The sequence below is a fragment of the Balaenoptera physalus genome (genome assembly GCF_965194825.1).
Source record: "Balaenoptera physalus genome assembly, chromosome: 7".
Classification (NCBI taxonomy): Eukaryota; Metazoa; Chordata; class Mammalia; order Artiodactyla; family Balaenopteridae; genus Balaenoptera; species Balaenoptera physalus.
In genome coordinates, this window is record NC_138886.1 from 79954687 (window position 1) to 79980892 (window position 26206).

The 26206-nt window shown below is 44.1% G+C and overlaps 2 protein-coding genes across 3 annotated transcripts in view; one reads left to right on the forward strand and one right to left on the reverse strand.

The window, feature by feature from the left end:
* ACO1 (aconitase 1) overlaps positions 1-19019 on the forward strand; it is a 59922-nt gene extending 40903 nt beyond the window's left edge. For both annotated transcript variants that reach the window (XM_082467559.1, XM_082467560.1), the window contains exons 13-21: positions 1075-1159; positions 1942-2098; positions 3281-3405; positions 5039-5143; positions 5863-6005; positions 9246-9393; positions 13592-13714; positions 17000-17185; positions 18125-19019. In XM_082467559.1, coding sequence (XP_082323685.1) covers positions 1075-1159; positions 1942-2098; positions 3281-3405; positions 5039-5143; positions 5863-6005; positions 9246-9393; positions 13592-13714; positions 17000-17185; positions 18125-18238 — 1186 coding nt within the window. In that variant the 3' untranslated portion in view covers positions 18239-19019. The remainder of the gene's footprint in view (positions 1-1074; positions 1160-1941; positions 2099-3280; positions 3406-5038; positions 5144-5862; positions 6006-9245; positions 9394-13591; positions 13715-16999; positions 17186-18124) is intronic.
* A 1408-nt stretch (positions 19020-20427) lies between these two features.
* RIGI (RNA sensor RIG-I) overlaps positions 20428-26206 on the reverse strand; it is a 38562-nt gene continuing 32783 nt past the window's right edge. The window contains 1 exon segment of the mRNA XM_082467663.1: positions 20428-24925. Within this exon segment, the coding sequence (XP_082323789.1) occupies positions 24629-24925 (297 nt within the window). The 3' untranslated portion in view covers positions 20428-24628.

Sequence of the window (26206 nt, forward strand, 5' to 3'; positions counted from 1 at the left end):
TGGAGAAAAGGGAACCCTCCTACACTGTTGGTGGGAATGTAAATTGGTGTAACCACTATGGAAAACAGTACGGAGGTTCCTTAAAAAACTAAAAATAGAGCTACCATATGATCCAGCAGTCAGTGGAATATATCCAGTAAAGACAGAAACTCTAATTTGAAAAGATACATGCACTCCCATGTTCATACCAGCACTATTTATAATAGCTGAGACATTGAAGCAGCCTAAGTGTCCATCAACAGATGAATGGATAAAGAAGATATATATATACAATAGAATACTAGTCAGCCATAAAAAAGAATGAAATATTGCCATTTGCAGCAACATGTATAGACCTAGAGAGTATCGTACTAAGTGAAGTGAGTCAGACAGAGAAAGACAAATATTATATATTACCACTTGTATGTGGACTCTAAAAAAAATAATACAAATGAATCTATTTACAAAACAGAAACAGACTCACAGACATAGAAAACAGACTTATGGTTACCAAAGGGGAAAGCAGGGATTGGGGGGAGAGGTGGGATTAAGAGTATGGGGTTAACAGATACACACTACTATATATAAAATAGCTATGGGACTTCCCTGGTGGTCCAGTGGTTAAGACTTCGGGCTTCCACTGCAGGGAGTGCGGGTTTGATCCCTGGTCGGGGAACTAAGATCCCGTATGCTACGTGGCGTGGCCAAAAAAAGAAGTATATATAGATAAACAACAAGGATTTACTGTATAACATAGGGAACACTATTCAATATCTTGTAATAACCTACAGTGCAAAGTAATCTGAAAAAATGTGTGTGTGTGTGTGTTTGTATATGACAATCACCTTGTACACCTTAACATAATATTATAAATCAACTATACTTCAGTTTTTCAAAAAAGTAAATTATAAAAAGGACTCTTAATTGAATGATTTAGAATGGATGAATAGTAGATCAAAATGTTCCCAAGAATGAAAGCTGTATAGAAACAGCCCTGTACTAAACTTACTTAGGTCAGTGGTCTCCAGGAAGTGTAACCAGCAGGTGAGCCCACTGAGAGCCGTTCTCCATCCTGTGCTTCTCTCTCGTACCTAGGTTTGATGTGGTGGGCTACGGCTGCATGACCTGCATTGGCAACAGTGGGCCCTTACCTGACGCTGTGGTAGAAGCCATCACGCAGGTGATTACAGAGGAACTTGTGGGTCTTCAGAGCTGTTGTCATGTTTCATATGATGTGTGATCAAAAGGCTGCTAATTTTAAGAAGGTCCAGGGAAGCATGGGATGTGGTTAAGAGTACGGTCTTCGGAGTTGAGCGAAACTTATTAACTGTATACGTTTGAGCAAGTTAATTAACCTCTGTGTGCCTCAGTTTTCACAACTCGAACTGGAGATAGTAATAGCACCTGTTTCATAGAGTTGTGAGCATTAAGGTGATAGTGGACACGAAGGACTTAGTGCAGCGCCTGGCACACGCGTGCTCCATAAACGTGGTTTTGACTGCAGAAGGCGCCAGAATCGTTTGTTCCTGTTGTCTGAAAACTGGTTCCAAGTCAGACAAATGAATGTAAACTAAATTGCATTGGCTTGACTTTTGTCCCATAAATTCTATAGCGTTGAGAAATACTATTTGGTTTGCTTTGCATTAATTATAGAATCCCTGTCAGTCAGTGTGGCTTCCTTTAGCTTTCAACTTGCAGTCTTGCCCGCCTGTTCTCAGGCCCCAGCAGCAAAATAACCAGGACGCTGCCTCCTGACCAACCTGCTATTTTCTCATGAGCAGAAACCACTGAATGTGTCTCTCAGCTGCTTTTGACCCAGAGTGTCTCCCACAGGGTCACCCTGTGTGCTCTTCTTCCCAGGGAGAGGACCAGTGAAGGGGAAGCTTAGAGGGAAAACTTTGACAAATGGAGCCTAGGCATTCTCTTCTCTTTGCGACCTGCTTTTCCCCTTGCCTCACACAGGGGGACCTTGTTGCTGTTGGAGTACTGTCTGGGAACAGGAATTTTGAAGGGCGAGTCCACCCTAATACCCGGGCCAACTATTTAGCCTCTCCGCCTTTAGTAATAGCGTATGCAATTGCCGGGACCATCAGGATCGACTTTGAGAAAGAGCCACTGGGTAAGATCTTATTTGGGGGGTTACAGTTTTTCCAATGTATTTGAAAACATTACTGGGAGAAAGTTATTGCTTTCCTTAATAAATAATGAAGGCTAGACCCTCCAGAGATCAGAGGAGGAGTCTTTTCTTTATGCCCCAGTACACAGCTAAGACATAACTGAAATAGTTAAACAAGAATTTACTAAAGGGGGAGGGACAACAAAAGGGAAAGAAATACCCAAAGTAATGGAGGTCTTGCCATTCTGGCGTCTTCTCCAGTCCCTTCCTTTCCAGCTCCCGCTTTAATCTAATGATAGGCACTGTTTTAATATCTCCTCTGTAAGAACACGTCCACATAGGTGCAGCTTCTCAAAATTCTGGGGACAGGATGCTTTGTTTCCTTTCCTCTAGTCTCTTTGCTGTACCCTCCTCAACCCATGCTAATAAGCAGATGAGATAATATGAAAATGGTGCCCTGGAATTTACTTTTAGGAAATCATAGCTTTAGACATACAGTTGGTCCTCATTATATAGGGATTCCATATTTGCAAATTTGGCTACTCATTAAAATGGATTTTAACCCCAAAATCAATGCTCATCACTCTCCCATGGTCACTCACAGATGTGCACGGGGCGGGGGCGGGGAGGGGTGCAGGTGTGAAAACCTTGAGTCCCTCACCGTGCCTGCTCTCAGCTGAGGTCGAACAAGGCAACACTCTGCCTTTTTATTGCAGGTCCTATACTGCAAACAAGTGTCCTGTTCGTGCTCTGTTTCGCACCATGTTTTTCACATTTTTGTGCTTTTTGTTGGTGATTTCACTGTTTAAAATGACCCCCAAGAGTAGTGCTAAAGTGCTGTGTAGCGTTCCTAAGCCCAAGAAGGCTGTGACGGGCCTCGTGTTAGACAGGCTCGCGAGTTCAGTGTGAATGCATCAACAGTATGTATGAAGTAAGGTGTCATGAAACAGAAACACACATAAAACAGGGTTATGTCTTGATCAGTGGACGACAGTGTTGTGGATGGAGGCTCTTGGGAGCCTAACCCGTGTGTCCCCTGGGGGCAGTGACTGAGTATTCTCGTAAGTGTGCACGTAGGATTTACAGAACGTAACTACCCTGAACGAGACTTGACTGACTGTATGTGGCGATGAAAACAGGGTATGAGATGAAGTTTTTCTCACTAATAAACATTTTTTTCCCCAGGGGTAAATGCAAAGGGACAACAGGTATTTCTGAGAGATATCTGGCCAACCAGAGACGAGATCCAGGCAGTGGAGCGTCAGTACGTCATCCCTGGGATGTTTAAGGAGGTCTATCAGAAAATAGAGGTGAGGTCCCAGCCCACCTGTGAGGGAAAGCTGCTCTTGTGCATCATCTCTGCCAACCTTGAGGCCAGTGGCGGTGTCAACTATACAAAGTAACATTTCTTCAGATGATTGGGGAAGTGGTTATCCATCATTTTTCTCCTAAGACTCACGTTTTTCCAGACCCCACACTCCCCAGATGTTCCCAGAGTTGGACAAGTGAGCGGCAGCCTCAGGAGGAAAGGCCTCAGCTGTGTGTGGTTCCTGGCCAGCTCTCCACAGCTGCCCCCTTCCTCAGGCAGCCTGGGGCATTCATCAGCTATGGTTGAGGACCCCCTGATGTCACTGTAGTGTGTCACTGAGCATCAAATGGTTGAATGCACCTCTCAGATGTATTTGCATGCTTAAAAAACATAATAAAAATAAAAGCCACTCAGTAGGAAACACCACCCTAACAAACTACCGAAATAAAAAAAAAAAACTTGCTGTGCATTTTACAAATACAGGGAAAATGTATGGGGCTCAGCGTCATTTTCTGAGCCCCTTGGATGTTACCCCTTTCCCTAGTCTCTGACAGGCTGACCCAAGGGCTTCAGCCTGGGGCTGGTGGTTTGAAACAAGAGGGCAGACTGGGGAGCAGAGTCACACGGGGGTCATATTCATGCACTGTGAATCCCACAAGCTGCTCATTGGGAAATGGTACAAGGGAGTCTGGTAGATATTGGGTTAAATGTATTTCTCCAAAGGCTGAGTCAATGGACATGTAGAGCTAATTCAAGCCCATTTGAATGCATAGCAGCTGTCTTTTACTAGCTAATGTCCTTATGACCTGGAGGTCTACTTCCCAGAATCTTCAGAGCATACATAATTTCCCCTGGGGTACAATCTGGATTATTATTTCATAAATTATATTTATAAGTATATGTATTAGTTATCTATTGCTCTGCAACAAATTATCCCCAAACTTAGTGAGTTAAAACAGCAAGCATTTTTTTTTATCTCACAGTTTCCATGGGTCAGAAATGGAGGTGCGGCTTAACAGGGTGTGTGTGCCTTCACAAGGCCCCAGTCAAGGTGTCATCTGGGGCTGCAGTCTCACCTGAAGACTCAGCTGGGGGAGGATACATTTCTAAGACCACTCATGTGGTTGTTGGCAGGATAAAGGACCTCACATGCTGTGGGTGAAGGCCTCAGCTCCTCACTGACTGTCAGCTAGAGGCTGCCCTCAGTGCCTTACTAGTGGGTCTCTTCACAGAATGGTAGCTGGCCTCCATCAGAGCAAGTAAGCAAGCAAGCAAGAGAGGGTAAGAGGGTGAAAGTGACAGAAGGCAGAGTCTGTTGATAACCTAATCCTGGAGGTGAGTCACTAGGCTCAGCCCTTACTCAGCAGGAGGGGATCACTTAGGGGTGTGAATCCTAGAAGGCAGGTCCATGAGGGCCATTCCAGAGGCTGCCTATCACAGAGCACATGTATTTTTAAATTACTTAGCATGGTTGTTGTCTTAGTATAGAGGAACTCTGTTGTGTGACCATTTAGAATAAGAATGGATTTTCCTGTGCTCTTGGCTTGAATATGTGTTTGTGTCTGCATGTTAAATTTTCCTTAGGATGGGCTGTGATCACATCTGCCTTTCCTTGTTTTCTTTTTTTCCCCAAGACTGTGAATGAGAGCTGGAATGCCTTAGCAGCCCCGTCAGATGAGCTATATTACTGGAATCCCAAATCTACATACATCAAGTCACCACCATTCTTTGAAGACCTGGTAGGACTTTTTATTTCTTAACAAAATGAGTTCTTCAAAAAGTTTCTTGCCTTGTAAAATCTACTTGACTACCCAATACCCCTGCTTTGACTACCCCTTTCATTAAAACCTTTACAAACCCGAGCAGATAATACTGGGGAGAGTTTGGGGAAGCTGAGTTACTTGGCTGGAGTGGGCCTACAGCTTCTCTGTCCAAGGCTTCTGTGTGGCTGTGTAGAGACCCCCTGGTGATCAAGTACCGCCTGGACAAAGACTCAGTAAAGTCTGAGGGACTGTCCAGGAGAACGTCCCCTGGGACCTGCCGTATTCAAACCTTATACCCATAAAAACAAGGGAAATCTTCTCTGAAACTGATGATCAGGGAGTCTGCACTGCCCTGGGTGGGACGGGGAGGACTCCTGCCGTCCTCAGCATCTGAGGCTTCTCGGCATTCTCTGGATGTGGAGAAAGAGAATGTCATTTGCAGCAGCACCCCTGTTGCTTTTGAGGGGAGAGTGCCAACACTTGACCTCCCTTCAAGAGTGAGATAGGAATATTTTGCATAGATTCACCTCACTTTTCTAAACACCCCTGATAAAACCAATAAAACTAGAATTTTCTATGCGCTGATAGAGGGCTGTCATCTGGTTCAGGTCCATGGACCGCTACTGTTGGGGTTCCCCCTGGTGACATGTTGGAGAAAACCTGGGCAAACGCTGACTTACTGTGTTCTTTGGTAGACTTTGGATCCTCAGCCCCCTAAATCTATAGTGGATGCCTACGTGCTGTTAAATTTGGGAGATTCAGTAACAACGGACCACATCTCTCCGGCCGGAAATATTGCAAGAAATAGCCCTGCTGCTCGCTACTTAACTAACAGAGGGTAAGTAATGAATAAGGGGAGGAAGGCCTGAAGGCAGAAATGGAGAGAGTGAGGCCAGTAGTGCTCTTTTCATGAGGTCTCCTTGGAGTCAGACTTTGGTTTTTCACTGAACCCTGGGGCTTAAAAACCAATTGCTCTTTCTGTTTGCTGCTTCGAAGCTTCCCTGGGAGAATCCATCAGCACCTGAACCCCAGCGGGGATGAGGGCCTTCTTTTTGAGCAGGTGTACTCATTAGACTCAGCTGTCATCCCTACCCCGCCCCCAGCTTGGCTGATTGTTAAAGTACAAGGCTCTGCTCTCCACCTGTGGCAGAGCCTGGTTACCCTTGAAGCACTGGACAGGGATAGAACTGGAAATGCATTGATATTTCCTGCTTGAGAGACATATTCTTTACAGAGATCCACTTCAAGGATTTGCAGTTTACGCATCCATTCAGCAATCCTTCAGTCACATACCGATTTTAACAGGCATTACACCAGTATTATCCACTGTTATTTAATATACCACTATCAATCAATGTCGGTCCCAAATGGGACTTTCCATGAGAGTCGTCTGGGTAGATCAAAGTTCCTGGTTCCCATCCCCACCTCCTGAATCAGCTTCTTCAGGGATGGGGCCCAGAGCCAACTTGAGGAACAAAATTCAACACCTTTTTTTTCCCCAGTGGGAGAGGACAACTGCCTTGCCCCTCATCTCACTTGCCTGGTGGCTAACCCATCTTGTTCATGAATTTCCCTTTCTATCCTGCTCACTCATCTCTGCCTTCTCCTAGTGCACCCTCTGGGACAGTCTATTCATTCAGACCAAGAATATTTCATATTCCCCAGAAATGTGAGTGTTGTAAGTTTAAGAAGATAGCCCAGGGCTTCCCTGGTGGTGCAGTGGTTGAGAATCTGCCTGCCAATGCAGGGGACACGGGTTCGAGCCCTGGTCTGGGAAGATCCCACATGCCGCGGAGCAACTGGGCCCGTGAGCCACAATTACTGAGCCTGCGCGTCTGGAGCCTGTGCTCCGCAACAAGAGAGGCCGCGATAGTGAGAGGCCCACGCACCACGATGAAGAGTGGCCCCCGCTTGCCACAACTGGGGAAAGCCCTCGCACAGAAACAAGGGCCCAACACAGCCATAAATAAATAAATAAATAAAAACAAAACAAACAAAAAAAACAAATAAAAATGTGTTAGGGACATCTCCTGGGGACTGAGGAATCATACACTAACTGGTCAAACATGTGTATGATTAAAAAAAAAAAAAAAAAAAAGAAGATAGCCCACATCTAGAGGAGGTGATGCACAGTTGTCTGTGTCAAGATTTTTCTTTAACGCAGGGCAACTACTTTTTAAAATGTATGGGAACTGCCTATACACAGATATATATTGTGAGATTTTAAAGGGATATGATTCTGCTTTGAGTGGGAGACACAAGTCCATCAGCAAGTAGAAAAGGGCAGGTGATATTCAAGATGGGTCAGTGAGTCCCTGCTTTTCCACTCACCCACACTGCTCGGGACACACTGCCCACCACCTTGTTCATTGAATGTTCCAAGCAAGGCCAAGTACCCTTCTGCCTGAGAGCCTTTGGTTGAGCTGGCTGTTTTTCCCTCTTGGATGCCCTTCCCCAAGATACCCTCTTAGCTAACTCTCTCGCCAAGTTCAAGTCTTACTCCATGAGTTCACTCCCACCATACTCCTGTTCTCCTTGCCCTGGTCTACGTTTTCTTTTTTCTAAGGTATTAACCACAATCTAGTAACACTTGCATAGGATGCTCTTTAAAAAAATTTCTTTGTCTCCAGCTTCTAGAATGTAAGCCCTGCAAAGGCAGAGATCTTAATTGGTTTTGATCATTGTTCACCCAGAACAGCTCCTGGCACATAGTTGGTGCTCAATAAAAAGTTGTTGAGTGAATGAATGGGAGAAAAGGCTTCTAAGAACAAACAGAGAAACTAGAGAAACACAAGATTGAGGCTGGAGGAAGAAACTAGAAAATGAGCAGTGACCAACACCTTTTTAGATTGGTGATTATTGATACTCTAGAGAATTGAATGAAAGGAGATATACCTTCCCATAAAAATGCACATCCACACTTTGGACATAATTTCAAGGGTTCATAGACACACTCACATACTCCTGAAGCCCATTCATAGACTCTCAATCTTCAAATTAGATCTAACTAATAAATCATTAACACACACGCTTCCTAGCATTATAAGAAACAGCCCAGTGAACTGGTCACCATGTTCATTTTAAGATGTTGTTACTCACTTTGCAAAGTGTCCTTTCATTGGGACCCACAGACAAGATTCTTCTTTGATTTTAGGACCACCGATAGCTATTCCTGTCTGCCTCTTTGGCACTGCCCTGATTTTGATCTTATGAAAATTCTAAGTCATGTTGCCAGTTATGTGTCTTTTCATTGCATTGAGCCCCTGGTAACTCGGGGACAGATTTGAACCTACTTCTGTTTAGCTTATAGAATGTATTTTATGTGTCCCCATTCTTGGCTCCACCTGACTGGCCTACCCTGAGTATTCCCTTTGCTTCCTTTGTTTTTTTACCCATTTTTAGTATTTTACCTTTTGTGAAGCTTTATAGGCTACCCTACTGAATCAATAAAATAAATACTCTTATTAAAGTCCCTCCCGATTGCTCTACTCAGATTTATAAGACTGTAGGTTGCTGCTGGGAGCATACTGATTCACCATCTCACCTGCCACCTCTCACTCTGCCCTCAGTTGAAGCTATGGGAACAGCTTTTCTGCCTTGGAGAATAATACTTAGCAGACTTAGGGTTTCCCTGGTGGTACAGTGTTAAGAATCCACCTGCCAATGCAGGGGACACAGGTTCGAGCCCTGGTCCAGGAAGATCCCACATGCCACGGAGCAACTAAGCCCGTGCACCACAACTACTGAGCCTGCGCTCTAAAGCCCACGAGCCACAACTACTGAAGCCTGTGTGCCACAACTACTGAAGCCCGCGTGCCTAGAGCCCGTGCTCCGCAACAAGAGAACCCACCGCAGTGAGAAGCCCGCACACCGCAACGAAGAGTAGCCCCCGCTCGCCTAACTAGAGAAAAGCCCGCACACAGCAATGAAGACCCAATGCAGCCAAAAAAAAAAAAAAAAATACTTAGCAGACTTAGAGAAACACCTAGGTTTGTGGGTTTTCTCTTTTCTTGGGGTAAGCCAAGTGTAATCGTCTCTCAGTTCACTAAACCAGCTCCTCTCCTGCTTTCGTTATCAGCTTGACTCCACGAGAATTCAACTCCTACGGCTCCCGCCGAGGTAATGACGCCATCATGGCACGGGGGACATTTGCCAATATCCGCTTATTAAACAAATTCTTGAACAAGCAGGCACCACAGACTATCTACCTGCCTACTGGCGAAATTGTGAGTATTGTGTCTTCTACTTCATTAAGAAGCCAGAGTTTCTCAGGCTCTGGGTGGTTGGATGTTTGCACCATCACTTTCCTTTTGGTCTTATTTTTATTTCACGGTTCATCCTACCTCTTGCTTTGTACAGTCCCTCTTGCCAGTTGTCCATGTATATAGAGTTCATCCCTGATGGAGAGGCCCTTTAAACTGGGAGACCTTTTCCTGCTTAGAGATTCTGCTTCATGCTTTAACTAAGTCTAGTTTCCTAGAAGTTGAGCTTAAAAACCTCTGAGTAAAATTTCGTCAGTTCAGAGTACTCGAAGGGGAAATTCCAGGTTAAGGTGGAGGATATTTATTAAAGAAGTGCTATTTTATTGGGTTGGCCAAAAAGTTCGCTTGGGTTTTCGGTAGCCTCGTATGGAAAAACCCGAATGAACTTTTTGGCCAAGCCCATATTACTTTAATAGCATTTAATTAATTTACCATATCACTAGGAAAAGAAGGAATGTAGAGGATTCTGCAGGCCTGCTTGGGTCCTAACGGGAACCATTTGGAGTTGGCGTATTACAGCTGGAATTGTCTGTTCACAGATGGCAGGCATACGAGAGAGGTGGGGAAGCCTGCACTTTAAGTCAGACAAGCCTGGGTTCAAGTCCCAGCTCCACCTCATATCAGCTGTGGAGCCCTCAGCAAGTTATCTCCCTCTCTGAGCCTCATTTTTCTTACTTGAGAAGTAGAAATAATGTCTACTTTTTAAGGCTCTGAGGCTTAACCTTGAATGGAATGACACGTAAAACACCTAGCCCAACATCTGGCACAGCAGTAGGTCCTCAGGGTCACTTCCCTTCCCAGTGAATGCTGTGAAACCGCATGAAAACTGGTTAAGCTACTTAAGAAATAACCCTCACAAATTATTTTATTATTTTAAAATGATAATGGCTAATACGTCTGTGGAACTTACTCCATCCCAGGTGCTGTTCTAAGCTCTTTGCATATACTGACTTGTTCAATCCTCATAACAACCCTTTGAGGAAGGTACCATAATTCTCCTTGTTTTAAGTTGGCAAGTGAGCCTAGAGAGCTCATGTAACTCCCTAAGGTCACAAGTCTGAGGAGCTGAGATTAAAACCCACAGAGTCAGGCTCTGTCCGAAGTCAACGCTCTTTACCACCAAACACACTGCCTCACTTGTAACTGGTTCTATGTTTGTAAAGCAAATTCAGCATAGATACTCTGATCACCAGGATCCAGCACAGAGTCCGTGCCCAGGAGATATTTGTTCAGTGAATAGCAGGGATGATAAACTATTAAGTGAAAAAGATACAAATAAATAGTAAAATCCCCAAGAGATGAAGGGGAAGGACTTGCAGTTACAGACTTTGGAGGCCTCCAGGGTACTGACTGTCACAGTGAATCTCCCTCATTTACAGCCCTGCCATAGCACAGAACTCCTAGTCGGTTGCTTAGTGCCTCAGCGTAAATAAGGAGACAGAATGAGAGATGAAGAGACATTTGAGTCAGGCCTTGAACTTGGAAGACAGACCTAGACAAAGAACAGAGGAATATAAAGGACAACAGATAATGCAAAGAGTAGAAGAAAACTAAGGAAAACAACTGTCTCCTCAGAGTGATAAGAGATGATTTTCTGTTGCTGTAAAGTAATCAGAAGACAAGAAAGAGCTCCTTAAAAAAAAAAAAAAAAAAAGCCCCTAAAATTTCACAGGAAAAGTTGATTAGTTGAGAGTATCTTTCAGAATATAGAAAGACAAAGGGGAAATTAGAAAATGTAAGAAAATTAAAGACTGAACTGAGGAGGGCCAACATCTGACTGAATAGAGATGCTAAAAAGAACAGACAAGATCTGAGAGGAAATTATTAGAGAATTAACACAAGAAAATTCCTCAACTGCAAAATCTGAGATTCCAGATTGAAAGGTCCACTGAGTGCCCAGCCACATGATTAAAGAAGACCCACTCCAAGTGACATCATTGTGAAATTAAGACAGCAAAGTTGGGAATTCCCTGGCGGTCCTGTGGTTAGGAGTCCGTGATTTCACTGCTTGAGGGCCTGGGCTCGATCCCTGCTTGGGGAACTAAGATCCCACAAGCCGTATGGCATGAACAGCAGAGGTAAGGAGATCTAGAAACTTCAGAGAGGGAAAAACAGCTTATGTGCATTGTCCTGGGGATCAGACGTGATCAAAGCAACCCAGGAAACAGACTGAGGAAAGTTATTGGGACCCTAAAATCTGTGTCCCTCATACTTCCAGCCAAGTGAGATTAAAGTAATAACACAGTCAGATATTCAAAAGCTTTAAAAATACCCTCAGTCCCAGTCTCAAGAAGCTACTTAGTAAATGTATTACACCAAAACGAGGGAATAAACCAAAAAAAGAGGAAGATGTAGGATCCAGGAAAAAGAAATACAGGAAATCGACAGGATGTTGGGGAAAGAACAGGAATGCACCATGTCCTCAGAGAACCATCAGTCCACACAGGAACGCTGGGCTCCAGGAGTGACACCCCATGAAAAAGATTTTTAAATTCGATTGCCTGACAGATTTGAATGTCTTTAGAGAAGACTCGTATTGATACTTTAGGCAGTGCATTTGGGGATTAATTAACAGGTAGGGACACAGAAATAGGTGAGCACACACGCAAAAATTTTATTCCAGTGGAAAAAAAATTTTTTAATTGCCAAGAGAAGGAAATCAGAGTATATTATGTGGCTCAGCTATAAATGGCATTTACATAATCAAAACGTATGACAATGATATTAGAAGGCCGCGGAGAGTAGGGGGTGGGGGAGGGGAAGGAGTGCGGTGGTTAAAAGAACTAAATCATCAAAGTAGGAAATTAATAATAAAAAAGGAGAAATGAAGAACTGGCCGATTAAATATAATACTTAGGGATACAGAGGCACAATAACAGAAGAAACCACTGAATTTTATGTTTTCTTCAGAAGAGCGGGAGAGTACAGGAGCTGATGCTTTATAAGCTGCTTGCTACTCTCAGTTTGGCTCACGTATGAGAAAAACCAGGAGCTGGGAACTCTAGACCTGCTTAGTTCCACTCATCTTGGGTTCCAAGACCTGCTTTGCCATGGGATTGTCAGCTTTGCGGTAGTTTTGAAAGCACTTTAAAAAACACACACTCCCACAGTCTTAATATACAAAGCTACTAATAGATATCTCTGAAAATATCAGGTAGGTTGTTTCTTTCTGGTCTTTGAAAGGATCCAGGCTATTTGGTTAGGGCAGGCTTTCACTGGTTTTTTTTGTTTTTGTTTTTTTGTTTAACAGTTTCTATATTCATGAGCTCTATCCAGCTGAAGACATACAGAATCCTACCCAGATTTAGGCAATGCCGTGTGACATCAACCACAATCTCCATCCTTTCACCGCAATAGTAATTTGTGAAAGCCTACTTGAGAATTTGAATAGACACCTTTCTAGAGCTCCTTTCAAATCAAATACTCCTTTCGGACAGATCTTATTTTCTGACTTAAGTAACCAGGAGAAAACAATGTTTTATTACTCACCAGCAATGATATCTCTTTGTGAAGTCTCAGCTCAGCAGAATATTCAGAGTTCCTGTGAGAAACAAATGAATCTATTTGTGTAAGGTGTTTCTCATATATACTAAAAGATCCGTTCATCCTTTCCTGTCCTTTATTGATTGGTGCTTCCATCAGTGTTTCTACTGTCTCTACCTTGACCTCCATGTAGAAGGGTGACAAATAAGAGTTTGCATTTTATGTAATTTCCGAACACATGACCTTCTTTCTGTTTGGCTACCCTTGACAACTAGCCATCACTGAGTTTCTGGTACTCAGTCAAAACCCAGGTTTAGGTGGGATTCTCTGCTTTAGCTTTAAAATATTTTAATCAATGGAAGAGTTTAAAAAAAAAAAAAAACTGATCTAATTTCCTTTTTTTCCCCTGATGCCCTAGGATTTGAATGTTTTTCTAAAACTAGGACAATTAGGCATTTCACTTAAGAGTATAAAATTCAATTTGATAGAGGTACGTAGATGGAGTTAACTGGAAATTTGTAGACCAGGCAACTGACTGGTTGGGTGTTCCATTGACTTTACGTTGGCTTGGCCGACTACAGACACTTCTGCCCCTGCATGTCCCACCAGGACTCACTGCCCTGTGTCCACACTCTGTGCCTTTACTGTGTCGGTAAAACCTTCCTCTCCTCTTCCTCAGCTTGATGTGTTCGATGCCTCTGAGCGGTACCAGCAGGCGGGCCTTCCCCTGATAGTTCTGGCCGGCAAGGAGTACGGCTCAGGCAGCTCCCGAGACTGGGCGGCCAAGGGCCCTTTCCTACTGGTAAGTAGGAAGCAGAGACATCCCAGCAGGCAGCTGCCCCTCTGAACCGGAAGGGAAGCTGGGAGGGAGGCCAGAAATAAAATGCTTTGCTTTACTTTCCAAGATGTTGTGGAAGAGCAAAGCAAGCTCGGGAAAGCATGGAATGTTTATTCATCTCCCGCTTCTTGGTAGATCGGGATTTACTTCACTGAGTGAAGGGTAATCTAGAGTTCACCGGGTTCCCTTAGATCAAACATTGCTATCCTGGGAGCTGTGGGTCTTTGGGGGTGTCTACAGAACAGTTGGGGGGAGGGTCCTGAAGTCTATCCATCCAGAAGTGTGTAGTATGTGTCTTTTTTTTTTTTTTAATGGGGAAAGTTTCATGGTTTTCATAATGTTCTCAGAGGTTAACACCTGAAGTTTATTCAAGGCTCTTGTCCCAGGTGAATGTGAGGAATAAGCTACTGCTACTGTATCGTCAGGTTCACAGAAGGGAAAAAGTAAGGAGCCTGAGCTTTGGATAAGCTCGGGGAATGCACTTTTTACAGTTGCTTATCACTGCCTGTGAAAAGTCTGCATACAGGCTCAATAGAAAAGGAAGCCCTCTCTGCATGTAGACAGTCAGCTCTTTAAACCTTCAGCCATTTCAGGGCTTGACCTGCGTCAGGTGTCCCTGTGGGACGGGCCATGCAGGAGCTTTATACCTCTCGAGCATTTGCTTGCTCTGAAAGCAGGGCACACTCCTGGTGACTGACTTTAATCCTCAGGATAGGGTAGAATAGCTTAGCTGATATCAATTTAAATAACGATGGCCCGAGCAAATCAACACACTTGGCAGACGCTAAGCAAGTTGATATCCACAAGTACAGTAAAAAAAAAAAAAAAAAAAGGCTGTCTGGCAGGCAGCCCTTCAGACACCCAGGCTTCTGAAAAATGTCTTTGAACATCACACCTATTTTTTTTTTTAGGCAATCAGTTTGCAGTGGGTTGGGGGAGATGTTCTTATTAGTTGGTAATTTGTCAAAGGCCTGCCTTTTCTAGAAACTGCTGAAAAGAACCTAAGAAATTACAGAAGAAAGGATTTTAGGAAGGGAGCTGGGCGCTGCAGGGGGCAGTCAGGTGGGGACAGTGAGATCTGGGGAATAAGAAGAGACCTGGCACCAAGGGGCTCTCTAGAGGCTCGTTGGGCTGCACCAGCCAAGAGACCAAAGAAAGAGCCCAGATACAGCGACAGAGACATCAGTGGTTTAATAGAGCGGGGGGTGGGGGGGGCTCTTACACACCTGAAGCAAGGTCCTGGGGCGACACCCCACCGTGTGCAGCAAACAGCAAGCAGGACACAGCAGCAGTCTTCCCTCCCGTGGGCGGGGAGGCTACCATTTATAGGGCGGATTGATGTCAGGTTGGCTCATCAGTTACCAGGGAAACCAGCAGCCGGGCCCGTCCCTCACAGCCCCTCAGGTTAACCACCACCACTAGGGCAGATGTTTCCCTTTAATAAACTAGCAGGTGGGGCCGTTCTGGCCTAAGGGGCAGGGGGCAAGCACATTCATGTGAGTAGGGCGGAGGTGAAGCAGGGACTGGTCGAGCAGGGGATGTACAAAGAGCAAGAGAACAGCCATCTTGAGGGGCCTGACCATACGCGTCTAGACTTCTCTACAGAACTGCTCCGAGTTCCGTCTGCCCAGACAGCCATACACACTTCATTTTGTAGCTGCCCAGCCTCGGCCACTAGGCAACCCCGGGCTGTCCTCATGCAGAGAGGGACAGGCAGCTGTGATCTGCAGTGCTGCACGGCCTTTTACACAGAGCTTGAGACGTGAATGACCTGTGTTTACAAAGATTGCCACTTCCCCCAAAATAAGTATACAGTACATATATACATAAATCCATACAAAATATCTACTGTCCTAAAGAATCTGCCCTTCCTCTATAAATGTGCTTTTAAATTTGGAAACACCTTGGGATTTAAAAAAAAACACCTGTGCCTGGATCTCATTCCCAGAGATTCTGGTTTAATTGGTAAGGGGAAAGGCCAGGACATTGGGATTTTAAAAGTTTCCCCAGTGTTTCTAATATTCAGCAGAGTTTGAGAACTGCTGCTCTATAGCCATGGTTCTCCTAACTTAAAAGAATCACTATCTTCTCCCACCCATGCTCCCTGTTAGAGATTCTGATACAGTAGACCTGGGGTAGTACCCATGAATCTACATTTTTTAAAATTAATTTTTATTGGAATATAGTAGATTTACAATGTTGTGTCAGGTTCGGCTGTACAGCAAAATTAATCAGTTATACATATACATACGTATAACTCTTCTTAAGATTCTGTTCCCATGTAGGTCATTACAGAGTATTGAGTCAAGTTCCCTGTGCTATACAGTAGGTTCTTATTAGTTATCTATTTTATATATAGTAGTGTGTATATGTCAATCCCAATCTCCCAGTTTATCCGCCCCCTTCCCCCTTGGTAACTATAAATTTGTTTTCTACATCTGTGACTCAAGAATCTACATTTTTAACAAGCTTGCTGAGTAACCCTGATTCAGGGGATCTTAAAAGTGTACCCTAGATATTGAGACCTTTTAGGGGTATCTTACTATTATATTACAGTTAACTAATATTTGAGGATGGGGTATTTTAGTTAATCAAGTATCCTGGTTTATTGATCATTGCTGTACAGTGCCAGTTATAGATTACCAGTAAAATGTACTTTATAGGAAGCTTTATATCAAGATTATATTCAACGTAATTTGATCCCTGAAACAGGAAGTATAAAAGCAGCACACAGTAGGTAATCATTTACTTTCTCTGTAGTATGTTCTGAAAGTTGCGTTTTTATTAAATCTTCGGTGTCTGCTGATGCACCTACAATGATAGCAAAATTCAAGGGGAAAAATGAATTTTCTTTATGTTTCTTTGTGCTGAGGTTTCCAGATACAGTGGAAGTTTGCTGGGAAATGTATCACAAAGTGGCTAAGTGTGTGGTTAGACTGCATGGGTTCAGATATTGGATAAACCACTGACTACTAGGGTACAGGGGCACAGTAATAGCGTCTACATCGAGGGTTGGGGGAGGGTGGGAGGAGAGTTCATTTCAGTGCCTACATGCTGCCTACACAGTGCAGGCAATCAGTTAAGCCTGGCTACTGTGTTATTTATAACTAGGGGGCAACATATTACGTAAACGATTAATTGGTACTTATGAAGAATTTAGGTGTGAGAAGAGTTTTGACTTAAGAAGCCTTTGTAAAGTGTCTGTGTAACTAAAGAAAAACTGTCCAAACTACTCTGTTGGCTCATCAGGGAATCAGAGCTGTCCTGGCTGAGAGTTACGAGCGAATTCACCGCAGTAACTTGGTCGGGATGGGGGTGGTCCCCCTCGAGTATCTCCCCGGGGAGAATGCAGACACCCTAGGACTCACAGGGCGGGAACGATACACTATCAGCATTCCAGAAACCCTCAAGCCACGAATGAAAGTCCAGGTCAAGGTAAGTCGGCGCCTTTCCATGCCAGGCCCAGCTCAGAGGCCCTGTGTTCGTCATCAGTCTTGTTAGAAGGAAATCAGTGGGATTTGGAAGGGAAAAAAAATCCCTCAGTAGACGTGCTTTAGACTTAGGAGTTCTACTAGCACCTTTCTGACCTGCCAGCACAGTGATGCCACACTATGTCGGTTTATTATTTATTCTGTTTACTCATAGAGTTATCAGTTCCATCCTTCCTCCCAAACCCGCCAGCCCCACTGTCTCCTGTTCCTCCCACTCACAGCCCAGAGAGCAGTGATGAAAGCTCAGGGATAGGGCATTGTCACATTACCTTAAAAACACCTTTTTATTATAAACCTGTGAACAGACACACTCACCCCATCCCTGAGCCTCACCCCAGGCGGCCGACTTTGATTAGCCCAAAGGTGAAAACGACAGTGCCCTGGATGAGGTAAGGGTGAAAAACCAGCACCAAGGTCCCAGGGTGACCTAGCTGCACAGGCAGACTAAGCTGCTGAGCTGTGTCCCAGGGTGAGCAGCTGGGCCAGTGCCTAAGGGACAACCTTAACGAAACGTCTGCTGACTGCCGACACTTCCATCCTCGGGCAGTCCCTGGAGGAAGTTTAGAAAATATCCCAAACATCACTACTAGCTACTGCCCTGAGAGGCTATTTCTAATTCTCAGGTGTCTCTCACTTCCATCACTTATTCTCTGCAGTGCTTGCTTTACCGTGTAGATCAGTACACGGGGGATCTTGTTAAATAAAATAAAACTTACTGCTCAGCAGGTCTGGGCTGGGGCCAGCGTGCGCCTGTTCCCGGCACTGCCAGGCTGTGGACCACACTTGAAGGGGCAGCCTGAGGGCAGGCCGGGCAGGATGCCTCTGGAAAGGGCTGGCTCGCCTCCTCCTTCAGCGATTCTTCTCTGCTTCTTCGTCCTCCCAGCTGCATACCGGCAAGACCTTCCAGGCTGTCATGAGGTTTGATACCGACGTGGAGCTCACTTATTTCCACAACGGGGGCATCCTCAACTACATGATTCGCAAGATGGCCAAGTAGGCCCTAGTTTCCTCGGAGATGGGCATCCTGGCCGCAGTGGGGAGCAAGCGCAGTGCCTGCAGCCCGCGGGCCCTGGCGTGGTAGTCTCTCCACCCTAGCCTTTCCCCGCCCCGCCCCTCCCCTCCCCTCCCCTCCCCTCCACGCAGGGGCGCTTCCTGCCCAGGGCGCCCTAAGGTTCCGGTGCCGATCCTCTGCACACAAAATCAGCAGTTTCTACAAGCTCTATTTTTGTTAATCTTTTTATCTTTTTCTAGAATTTGGAAGCTTAGAATGGTGGGATTGTCAGTTGTGCCAGGAAGAGAGAGCTGAGCCCTTTACAGTTACTGATCACAGAATATGTTGATTTTTCACTCTTAGCCTCTACTGTTCAGCTGAACACAAATGTCTCCTGCCCGATTTTGGGTTCCTCTGTTACCCTCTGCTCGATGAAACCTTTCCCTTGAGAGTCCTTTGCCTCTGCATACCGTCCCAATGTTAACTGACAAGGCAGAGAAGAACTTTTTCACACTTCAAATCCTAGCCGTGACTGTGATCCCCTCGCCCCGCCCTTTCCTCCAGCGTGAATGATCCAGACACCTCGTGGATGGCTCAGAGGTTGAAATTTTTTGATTATGTACCTTTTGATAGATCAACACTGAAGAAATATGGAGGTTTCTTTTACTATATTCAAACATTTTCCCCAGAAAATTTTTCATGTATCAAGACAACTTTGGATGTGGTTTTGGAGAGAGACGCAGAACATTTCTAATTTGAATACGATTAAATCTATTTTCAAGGAAAACTTTTTGACTTTGATACTGAATTCTGCTGTGTGTGTGGCCCTCGTTTTGGGATATGTAGAGCAGAGCAATCTCAGACTGCAGGATCCTGAAGCCTGGATGACCTTCGAGTTCTCCTCTTTTTGTAACCACGTCAGTAATATGCAGGTTAAATGGCTGTGTTGAACCTCATCTGGGAACAAACAAGAAGGTAGCAATAGCCTGGTAGCAGGAGCAATAATGTAGTCTGGTGAACGGATCGTAATTCTTTTTATTTTCATCTAGGTTATCTGCTCATTTTCATCACTGAAGTCATTTCAGGGCACATGTCTTAGGCTACTCCAGCTGCCATAATGAAATATCAGAGACTGAGTGGCTCAAACATCAAAAATTTATTTTCTCACCGTTCTGGAGTCTAGGAGTCCAAGATCGAGGTTCCAGCAAATTCATTTTCTGGTGAGAGCGCTCTCTCTTCCTGGCTTACAGCCAGCTACCTTCTCACTGTGTCCTCACATGGCCTTCCCTTAGTGCGTGCGCACGGAGAGAAAGCACGAATGAATGAGCTCTCTGGTGTCTTTGTCTTACAAGGGCCCTACTCTCGTGACCTTTGTTAACCTTAATTACTTCCCTAGAGGTTCCATCTCCACAGAGTCACAGTGTCGGGGAGGACTTCGACGATATGAATTTTGGGGGGACAACTAACATTCAGTCCATAACAGGGCACCTTACAGCTTACAAATTAATCTTCTTGTAATGGATTTCAAGTCTCAACTTTAGCACTCAGGGTTTGTGGGCTGGTCAGTAGAATGCCTAGGATCAAAGCCTGTCTCCACCTCTTCCCAGATGACGGACAAGGCAGGTTATTGAGCATGCTTGCCTCTGACGTCCTGGGATCTAGCTTCTGTTCGTGAATAAAAATTACAAACAGAACCCTGTTGCACAAGAAAAGCCTGTGACCCTCAAGTTAAGATCAGTCCTAGGATAAAAACACTAAGAAGGGCTGAGAAAACAGCCGTCCACCCCTTAGCCCTCCGTTGCGGAGCATGGGAGCAGCCTGGCCCCCCCCTCAATCAGTGCTTATGAGGAAACAGATTCCTGCAGCTATGACTTCTGGAATGGGGTCCCTTCACTTCTGGACTCCCCTCCTCTACCTCCAAACACACTGTCTTGTTCATTAATAAAATGTCTCAGCCAGTGTCCCATCCTTGCTCTCCACAAGGCTGAACAAATAGACCCCTTTTACCTGGTTTCTCAAGAAGGCACTGGGCTGCTTACCCGCCAGATTAGAAGTGTGCTGCTCTTGCTAGACCCAGCCCCTCCTTCCTCTCCATGGGGTTCCCATCTCCTTTGTTCTTAGTTTTCTAAATCCATTCCTGCCTGATCCCTCCTAGGGATACAAGCACGCCTTGGTGTGCACAGTGAGTTCACTGACCAACTTTTTTAATGCAGCAAATAAGCACATGTGTCTTTGGCTATGGGACAGCCTTCGTGTTAAGTGGAGGATAATCTAGGGGAAGGATATATTAGTCATGACTCTTAGTTGTAGTATTAGAAGCACAATTCAAACTGCCTAAAGCAAAAAAAAAAAAAAAAAATTGGCGCATAGAACTTGAAGAACACGGGTGGCCATGGCGGCAGGCTTGATTGGATCTATGACTCAAACTCAGGTTCCTTCCCTATCATTTCCCCTCTCGCCCTTCATTTGTGACGGCCTCTCTCTGGGGCGGTCCGTGTGCCGGGGGATGTGGCCACCGGCAGCTCTGGGGGTCACAGATAATAATTTGTGGTCGTAGAGATTTGTCTCCCAGTATTCCCTAGGCTAAACATACTGGAAGTTTGCTAGTCACCTAAATGAAGAACCTTATTTTTGGCACAGTTGGCCTTTCAGGGTTGAGTTAGGACAGTGTGGCGTACCCTGCAGGGTTATGAGGAGCAATGGAGATTCTGAAAAATTGGAACCACGGTTTCACTGGCTGCCTTCTTTGGAAGTTGTTAAATGTCATGACCACAAACAGAATTTAACATCCAAGTAGTTTTTGTTCACCCAGACAGCCTAATCATTGTGCACAAAGATTATATAATTACAGCTGATATTTTTAACAGGTTTAATAATTTGCATCCTCAAACCTGAGATCTACTTTTTAAATACAGATTTGTTGAGTGGAATTTATAGTTTTATTACATAATATAATAAAACAGAGTTACTGGTATGATCCTGAAATTAATACTCCAATTTGGTTCTGGTTGTCTAGTCAGCATCAGGGCTGAGTATCTGCTACTGTGCTTCTACAGGATGTTAACAACGTCCCATGAATAAAAGGGGTCCAGGGTTGGGGTATCTGGGAACCACTGGGTTAAACGGGCCTTATTACCGCAGAATTGACACAAGGACACACAATAGCAGTGTGTACCGGAAACCGCTCATTTGAGGGGAGAGGGGGCAGCAGACAATATAGAATCCTATCTGCCCACAGAACTGCTTTCTTCAGAGCATCTCACAGCACCTGGGTTTCACAGGACACACTTGAGGGAACACTGACCTGATGGCTTGTTTTTAAATTCAAATAATTATATCAGTTTTAAGGGTGGGAATCAGTTTACTGGCCTTGTGACACAATCAGGCATTTGACTGAAGGTGACTTTTCATTTCAGGGGAAAATATCGCAAGGTGAGCACTGGTGGGGACCACAGAGTTAACAAGATGGAGTGGTTGTTATCAGATTATATCAGAACCACCTGAGGAACTTCAAAACGTACACGTGGCTAGACACACCCTGGCAGGATGTTCTAAGGGGGCTGGGCATGTGCCCATGAAAAAGACTCCTCAGGTGGTTCTGAAATGCAGCCTTTGACCTAGAAATCCAACGACCAGCATTTGGACATCAGTTAAGAGTGCGCAATTCTTAAAACCCTACCTACTGGTTTCTTTCATTCAATAAATATTAACCAAATGCCTACTCTGTTCCATGCTCTATGCCTGCAATGGCTTGACTCCAGGCTAAAGTCAAACAAGGATATTATTTTTCTTGTTTCAGCTTTAGACTGCATTCTTCTGTTGGCTGTACTATTCACCTTCATCCAAATTGAGTTATTTAGATACTTGCAAGAACTTTTCTCAAATAGATTTCCAGTGGATGTTGTATACATCCTATTGGAGTCCTTAAATAGCAGCATCCAAAAAGGGCAATCACATATAAAAAGAGATACTTGTTAGATTGGGATTTATAAGAAATATATATTCGGTCTTTGTCCCTTGTTTCTGGCACAGAGCTCCTAAAACCCTTAGAATTTTGTGATAAGAGCAACAAAGGTGTCTCTTGTTATGTTAATGAGTGACTTTTGGACCACCCCTAAGGATGGGGGCTGGTTACCGGAAAACCAACCACGTGATTAGAGGGTTAGACCTTTCAGTCCCATCCCCTGACCTCAGGGGAGGGGAGAGGGGCTGGAGGTTGAATAAATTACCAATGGCCAATGATTTAATCAATCATGCTTACGTAATGAAACCTCCATGAAAGCCAAAGGACAAGGTTCAAAGAGCTTCCAGGTTTGTGAACAAACCTGGAGAGAGATTCAGAGAAGACACAGAAACTCTGAGCCCCTTCGCCAAACCTTATCCTATGCATCTCTTTCATTTGGCTGCTCCTGAGTTACTTCCTTTTATAATAAACCGATGATGTAGTAAGTAAAAGGTTTCTCTGAGTTCTGTGAGCCTCTCTAGCAAATTAAGCCCACAGAGGAGGTTGCTGTAACCTCTCATCTGTATTCAATTGGTCAGAGGCACAGGTAATAACAATTTGGCTTCTGAAGTAGGGAAGAGGCGGGGCAGTTTTGGAGGACTGAGCCCTTAACTTGTAGGGATCTGACGCCATCTCCAGGCAGATAGTGGCAGAACTGAGTTGAACGGTAGGACACCCCGTCAGTGAATTGCTTGGTGGTGCGGGAACAAAGCCCATATTAAAACTGGTGACCAGAACGTTAATGCTCTAATAAAATATAAATGGAAAATGAATAAAAATCAGCAAGCAAGTTGGCTTAAATAACCCATTTTACTGTGTCTTACTAAGAATACTATTAATAACCATTATCAAACAACTACTATGTATATCAAGTACTTATATTTCAGTTAAAAACTCTCCACTAACCCTTACAGGTATGTATTATCCTTGTTTCACAGATGAAGAAAATTAAGCCTAGGAGAAGTTATGTAACTGGCAAGTTCTCTGACTCTCGTCAGATCAAAAGGAGGAAGAGGTGGCTGCGGCAGGTCACCCCACTGATCTCCAGGACTGATCTGGGGGTCTGGGTGGCCTCCTGGACACCAATTAGCCTTCAGATATAAATAGGTGCTATCTGAAAAGAGTTATGCGACCCCTTATGTTGAGCATATTAACATTTTATGATGTTTGGAGGTTTGTTTAAGCCATTGATGGTCCTAGTGAATTACAAACAACTAATCTGAATCTGTTTTAGGAAGATGCTTAAATTACTATAGAGGCTATCCTGAGCAGAACATAAAATACCTTGGCCGGGATGGTGACAGTAAAACTCAGGTAGTTGTCTCCATGTCTGGAAAACCCCAAACTAAGCTCTGGAGCATCAGCAAACCTTGTTAAATGACACAGGAATGCCATTTGGATATGTATTCTAAGTTTTTAAATAGAAAGGACGGCCAAATTAAACTGCCCCTTCAGTATCATCCAAGGGACCTACCTGAGAACAGAGTCCGAATGTTGACCATCAACTGTTACTGGAAAATGGCTTGAAATGACCATTCGAAGGGAACAATGGCACAGGTTAAGAAAACAAATTAATTGGTCAAGATGTACAATAAACTAAAAGAACAGAAATGAACTTCTCAATGAGTACTGTATTATTTAAATGCCCCCATTACTAAAAATTGTCCACTGTAGAATTTTAAGATCAGATGCCACAAATAGAGAACACAAGTGTATGTGACTATTATGCCTATGTATGTGTATATATATTGAACCTTTGGAATTACCAACGTGTAAAGGATCAGCAAAAAGGAGCCAATAGAAAAGACTGGGGTAGAGTTGGAAGTGCTAGTGGCCAAGAGGGAGTTCCAAGAAAGGAGTATTCAACAGGGCCAAAAGCAGCAAAGAGGTCAAACAGAGGGAAGGACTAAGACGTGCCCAGTGGATTGGGCCACCAGAGTCGCTGGTGACCTTGACAAAAACAATTTCAGTAGATTATTAAGGGCAAAAGCCAGTTTACAGTAGGTTAAGGAAAGAAAGGGAAGCATGGAAAACCTTTCAACATTCCATTCACTCATTCATTTACCTCAATGTGTACTGAGTGGCTAGCGGTGCACACTGGCAGTGGGTTCTGAAGGGAAGAATGGCAATAAGTTAAGCCTTTTTCATTTTTCCCAAGCTCTACTGACCTACAAAGTGATTCACTGAGTGCTGTGATTCATTCACTCGTGTTTTATGTAAGTGATACAGTACAAACTGCTGAAAACATCAGAAGTTAAGTGATATATACTCAGTACAGTACCAGCCTTAGGGAAAATATCTTGACAGTGGTACAAGTGATCTGTGATTCACCCACTGGTCTAATTTCTTCTTCACTCAAGGTCACCCATTCCCTGCAGACTGAGGTCCTGAGCTCAAGTGGACATTTCTGCAGCATCAAATGGGATCGTCTCAAAATGAAAGTCCTTCCACTTTGCATACAGTGTCTGAGCTCCAGTTGCAACATCTTCCACCACAAAACTTTCAATCTTTATAACTGGAATCTCAAATACCTTATACTTCCCATGGATTCCCCAGTCATAGCTGCAGTCCTCCCTGGCACAGAAGATCTTTGCTCTCTTCTCAAAACTCCCAAAGCTCTTTGGTCTGGGGTGTAACTTACTCACAAAGTGCTCCCTGAAAGCAACTCCAACCACAGTGAAATGGCATTCCTACAGATGAAGGGATCGAATAGCATACAAAACAGAACGTTAGAACCAGAACATAATTGTAATTTTAAAAAAAGAAAACACAATAATCAGAGATGACGAGAAGGCGGAATCCCAATTCTTTTACAGATGGAGTAAGAAGGAAATGTGGATTTGCCTCAAGGCCAGAGTAGAATCCACGCAGCCTGACCCCCCCAGTGACACAGGTGGAGGTGAGCGTGGAGGTGGAGGTGCAAGTGAGGGGACAGGGGACACTTCATGAAGGGGAGGACTAAGAATTTTCCAGGCAACCTGGCTCCCAAAAATAGATACTCCTTATTAATTCAGAGACAAAGGGGTATTTATTGAAGATCTGTGAAGCCTGAGTTCACCAGTGGCCCTGACAGGAAGAATCCAAAGGATACTGAGAACAACAACAAAGGGTCAGTGTGTATCTGAAGAGGCTCAGGGACTAATGTGTCCATGGGCCCCGCCCCCAGTCAACGTTAGAATAAACCTGAACAAACGCCACAGTGCACAGAACAAATGCAGATCCTACATACCAGTCCCTCGGGAAAACATAGTCTAAAAGGGCTATTTCAACAGAAGATCACCCAAATTGGAGCTGAAAGGACCTTCCTTTTACTGCTAAAGAAAAAGACTCAGAAAGGTATGGGAACTTGCCAGTATTACCCCTAATACGCTTCTTGCTCCAATGTTGGACTGATTAGAGACTCAGCTTTCTGAAGACTAAACAGAACCCTAAAGTAATGACTCATCATCTGACCCGGCCCAGGCCCTCCACCCTCCCCAATCGGCAGCAATAGTTACATCCAATTTTTGTCTTTGGAGATTTTTCTAACTCTTTATCTAAGAGTTTTAAGAAAGAAAAATAGAAAGCTAACCTGCAGATGTCATGTTTTTAAAATAAGGAGATTTTGCTTCCATTGTAAAAGTGATCCATATCCCCAAAAGAAAGTTTAGAAAACATAAAATAGTAGAAAGAGAAAAAATCATGGTGTCTCACTGCAAAATATTAATACATTTTAGTATACGTCCTCTAGCCTTTTTTTGTACAAACATAAGTGTTTTTTTGGTGGTGGTGATGGTGGTATTGCTGCTATTATTTTGCACTGCTATGATCATAGCATATTTACTACTTTGTATCCTCGTTAATTTTCCCACTTTACCATTAGTTTGTAAGAAGTTTTTCATTATACTATATAAGCGTCCTAATCATTTTGTTTAATAAACTTTATTTTGGAGTAATTTCAGATTTACCCTGAACTACAGGTTTTACCACTT